Below are 5003 nucleotides of genomic sequence, written 5' to 3'. Positions count from 1 at the left end.
GGGCTCATGACTGGCCTGTTGAATACTACTACAAATGCTTGAATGGTGTAGCAAGGCTAACCCATCTCAGAGAGGTTATGCAGGGGAGACACAATGTTTGAAAATTTGCAGTTGTGGGTGGTCAGATCATTGAATATACAGCAACAAACAAAGCAACTTCACACAGGGAGGTAATATTCATGTTCTTTACTATGAGCTGCTGAACTGATTTGCAGCCCTGTCTTGCTGCACATGTGTATCATGTCTGAAGAGAAGATGGTAGTAATTCATCCATTAAAGGTAGCATCTAAAGGAATGATCAAATTCATGTACAGTATCAAACAAGACCACCAGCTCCATTTTTTAATCACACTACAAACAGAACTAGAGGTCATTTAGAGATGATGCTGCAACAATGAACATACAGTGGCTCAAAAAAGTGTCTCAATGTTTGTGACTTTTTGTGTAATTGCTGTATTATGAGCTAGGGTGTGAGAATATGACTAAGCCATAGGGAGGTGTGGGAATGCTCTGCTTCTAAGCCTTATGTTTGATCCCTCTAGCATGAGAAAATTATGTCACCAAGTGAAGATATGGTTGATTTAATTTGGTGACTCATTAAGACACTTTTTTGACTTTCAGTTTGACCAACACAATCTCTATAATTCTGGTACTTGGTGTTTCCTCCTGTTGCTCTAATTACTTCTGCCACTCTTCTATGCATACTATCTATCAATTTGAGGCATTCCTCATCAACAATCTTGCCCCACTCTGCTGCAACTCTCTCCACAGCTGAAATAACCCCTATTGAGGATCTTGATTGACTGCAAGTGATATCTTGAGTAATTACCAGGGCTGTTTAATAGGGTTGAGGTCTGAGGACTAGACTTTCCATGATAGAACACTGATACCATAGTTTTCAAACCATTTGATGGTCAACTTGAAGTATGCTTAGGGTCATTATCTTGTTAGAAGGCAATGTTTTCTTCATTAATTCTTGATTCTTGCATGCTTCTGAGCAGATCCTTTTCCAAAATTGAAATATGCTGCTTTGCATTCACCCTCCCCCCCATCTCACAGAGAATTCATACTCCATTCCACCTCATACAACACCATACCATCAAGTTTCCTACTCCATACTTTAGTGTTTTCTTGACCTTTCTTTCTTCTAGTAGTTCTTCTGCATTTCATTATATATATTCCTAGCCATCTGGCCCCATCCTGTTGATTTTTGTCTCATCTGACCAGGTAGCCCTATTCCAGTCCTCAACAGTCCAATATTGAGGCTTTAAAGCAAAGGCCAATCTCCTTCCTATGTAGGCTGAAGACAAGAAAGGCTTTTCTGCCTGTTTACAGCTTTAAGATTGGCTGCCTTAAGAGTACCCCTGATTATTTGAGTGGAGAGAGTAGTGTAGATAATGTAATTAATGAATTTGGTGGCTTGAGTACTATTGGCAGCCTGCCTAGTTGGAATATTATAAACAAGAGATTTTTTGTTATATGATGTAAGCTTGAAAGGACAATTTAATTTGATATTTTTCTTATCTGGAATGACTTTTTATGATCCTAATGATAGCAACCCTGCTCAGACCAGCTTTAGTAGTAATCTGCCTGGTATACAGATTAGCAAAGCTGATGATAATCACAATAGGGGCTATTTCAACTATGGGAGAGAGTTGTAGCAGAGTGGGGCAAGATTGTTGATGAGGAATGCCTCAAATTGATAGATAGTATGCATAGAAGAGTGGCAGAAGTAATTAGAGCAACAGGAGGAAACACCAAGTACCAGAATTATAGAGATTGTGTTGGTCAAACTGAAAGTCAAAAAAGTGTCTTAATGAGTCACCAAATTAAATCAACCATATCTTCACTTGGTGACATAATTTTCTCATGCTAGAGGGATCAAACATAAGGCTTAGAAGCAGAGCATTCCCACACCTCCCTATGGCTTAGTCATATTCTCACACCCTAGCTCATAATACAGCAATTACACAAAAAGTCACAAACATTGAGACACTTTTTTGAGCCACTGTACTATTAAACAGGTAAATCACAAACATATTATAATCAGTTCATGGATGCACTGTCAACTCTCATTGCCAATGTCTCTTCTTCTTGCAACATCTTGAGCAAAACATGAAGTGTCTTCCTATCTGCATGATCAGAATCAAGTGTTCACAGGGCTTCATATACAGTTTTGACATGGATTTGGGAGATGTCAGTCAATAATATGTTGTGGAACTCATTAAACAAAATGTCATTGTAACTAAAAGCATTGATGGCCTGTTGCATGGCTGCCAAGGAGAAGAGTGTTTCTTGGATGAAGCTATCATTTCTGGTTGACCTGCCATCTTCCTTTTGTTCTGGGGCGAATTGTTAATTATTCTGGTATTCAACAATGGCATCAGGAGTATGGTCAGGAGGGGCATTTGATGGTGTTTTTAGCTGATCCCCCTGGTTCTTGCCAGTGTTCAAATGAACATGGTCATATAAGCTAGGAATTATCATCTTTGACAGGGGCACATATGTTTCAACTGCAGAACATTCACTGTCTGGAACAGTATTGTCAGGACTATGTCCCCTTGATGCTGCCTCTACCTGATCCACATCGACATCAGATTGCATAGCATTAGCAGGAGGTATTGATTGTGTGTCATATGAAGGGCTGTGTGAGCATTAGTGTGCATCATGTGTGTGGCTGGTAATGGTTAGCCTGGCAGCCTCATTAGCTACAATACATGATGTATATAAATGTAAGATGTGGGTACATACAGCACACAAAAACTGTACCTTGGAGACTATCTGATGATTTCAAATGGTGCTCATGTGCTCTCTGCAGCACTGTAGTCACTGTGTCAGGTTTGGCCTTTTTCATAACCCAATCCCACATCTGGATCAGAAAATTAACTGATGCTGTGAAGAAATATATTTGCAGTGGTGTGGGGGTTGCTTGTCAAGTTCCACAAGTAAGCTCACACTATGATTCTTGCATCCAACTTGAGAAACAGGAGGTCAGGCTCAACACTGTCTGTCAATCATGGTGATGTCATGTGATCCCACAGGAGTGATAATGACATGAATGCACATACCTGGACCTGCTGATCCAACTCCAAATCCAACTCATCAGCCACTTAATTACTGAAGTCATGCCATGTCATCTCACTATCAATTAGCTAGGCAATGCACAATGACTACCATTGTCATGTCTTGTCAGTGACAAGAATATCCATAATTTCCCTCAGAAAGTCTCCACATTCAACCTTCTCCTTGGCCTGTAATCAATAGTAAAAAAAGACCAGAGGTTTATCAAGAATGAATCCTGTGAGAAAACACAAGAAATGTTAGTTCAGGCAGGTAACTGAGGCAATCCACTGCTGATCATTGCACAGAAATTTGTCCTTTCATTCACTGATGAATTGAATTGGAGGCTCATGAGACTCGTGCCACTTGTCTGGCAATTCCACATTTTCATTGTATGCAATGTTAATCCCTTCCCCCCCTTTTTTGAGCTCCTTGAGGGCTGCCTCCATGGGTTTCTTGAACATCTCTGAGGGGTTGAGGCCCTCTAACATCCATGCATTGTCCACCTGACCAAGCATTGTTAGGATGTTATCCTCCTTTACACCCCAGCCTGTTTCTGAGGCCATCACAAGTTAGTGCAGATGCACATGAGCACATCAGGAACTCTTACTGAAAAGCTTCTTATTCTCCATATACAATGGATCTGCCTCTAAATACATGTCCGCATCATCAGGCAACTCATTGAACTCCACAAATAACCAATCCCAGTGATTGTGAATGACGAACTCATTGAGTGATTTAATTTGCTCATCATTCACACCATTTGTCATATACTCCTCCAACATGGTTCTCCTGGTAACCATAGCTTGAAGAAAACATGCACTGGCATTCTTGTGAAAGATGTTGATCAGACCCACCCTCTCTTGCTGGGTCTTTATATTCATCTTCTTTGTATTCTTCTGCTTCTTCTTTGACTCACTATCCCAACATTTCCATATGGCAAGCCAGTACTCCACACAGATATACTCAAAATGAATGATATCTGGTAGGGAGGAGCACATAGCTGAGAAGTTGCCTATTCTTCACAACAGGAACACACAAACACTCAAGCTGACTGGTATCCCCTGCACCATAGTTCATCAGTTCTGGAATGCTGTAGTGGATCCTGAGGTGCTTGTGCATCCCACTGGTCCATACATAGCTTGGCCTTGGTAACAGGGATGCAGAAGTCATGGATTGGTTAAGGAAGTGCCCTATTAATGATAGCATGTTTTGCTGCAGATTTTACTACAGACTTTGTTGCAGTCATCACATGATGCTGTATACAAACAGGTTTGATATGGTATTAAAGCACCTTGCCAAGGTATTTTGGCCAGGGGCATCCTGTTTGCTTAGTGCAAACCATTCAGCAAATGTTAGAATGAGTGAGGCAAAGCTGTTCTTGTAAGTCTGATCAATTGAACAGAAATGCAAGGATGACATGAAATGTATGCTTAGATGACTTCAAACTCTGCAGGGAATTGCCAATATGTGTGATTCAATTCTGCCCAAGAGGTACCTGCTTGGGGAAAGATGAGGCTACCTCCTACCATTAAGACCAATGGTCAGACAAGGCTTTGGTGCAGAAGGTATGTCTAGACTATCTCTCACATCAGATGCTTCCCAAGCAATATGACAGATAACAATTGAGTGAGATGTCTGTCCTGATTCAGAGCCAGGCATAGGTACCAACATACCACTGCTAGACACAGCTAGGTGGTGTGGCATGGTGTGTAACACTACCATGGCACATGCACTGTGCAGGGTCTTCAGGTGTCTTTCCACATCCTAAAGTATTGTTGAGTGCCTGATTAACCATCCTGAGAGTCTTGATCTTCCTTGATTTCTTGCCTGGGCTCACCTTCAACCCATGAATGAAGCTCTTCACTTGCACTTACAGGAATACTCAGAGGTAATCCAACTGCAGTCAAAAACTACATGGTGATGACTCATTTACTAGTTCT

At 41.1% G+C, this 5003-nt stretch overlaps 1 protein-coding gene across 1 annotated transcript; it reads right to left on the bottom strand.

The window, feature by feature from the left end:
• Nucleotides 1-3179: 3179 nt before the first annotated feature.
• On the bottom strand, nucleotides 3180-3845 carry BJ212DRAFT_1304624 (uncharacterized protein; the record flags this gene model as incomplete). Its single annotated transcript, XM_041333643.1, has 4 exons — nucleotides 3180-3251; nucleotides 3276-3298; nucleotides 3389-3616; nucleotides 3671-3845. 4 exons carry the CDS (start codon nucleotides 3843-3845, stop codon nucleotides 3180-3182), a joined length of 498 nt encoding a protein of 165 aa, XP_041186531.1.
• Between the last annotated feature and the right edge of the window lie 1158 nt (nucleotides 3846-5003).

The sequence above is a fragment of the Suillus subaureus genome, assembly GCF_016647635.1.
Source record: "Suillus subaureus strain MN1 chromosome Unknown BJ212scaffold_68, whole genome shotgun sequence".
Lineage (NCBI taxonomy): Eukaryota > Fungi > Basidiomycota > Agaricomycetes > Boletales > Suillaceae > Suillus > Suillus subaureus.
The sequence above is the reverse complement of the archived record's forward strand: the minus strand, read 5'-3'. Positions and strand labels throughout refer to the sequence as shown.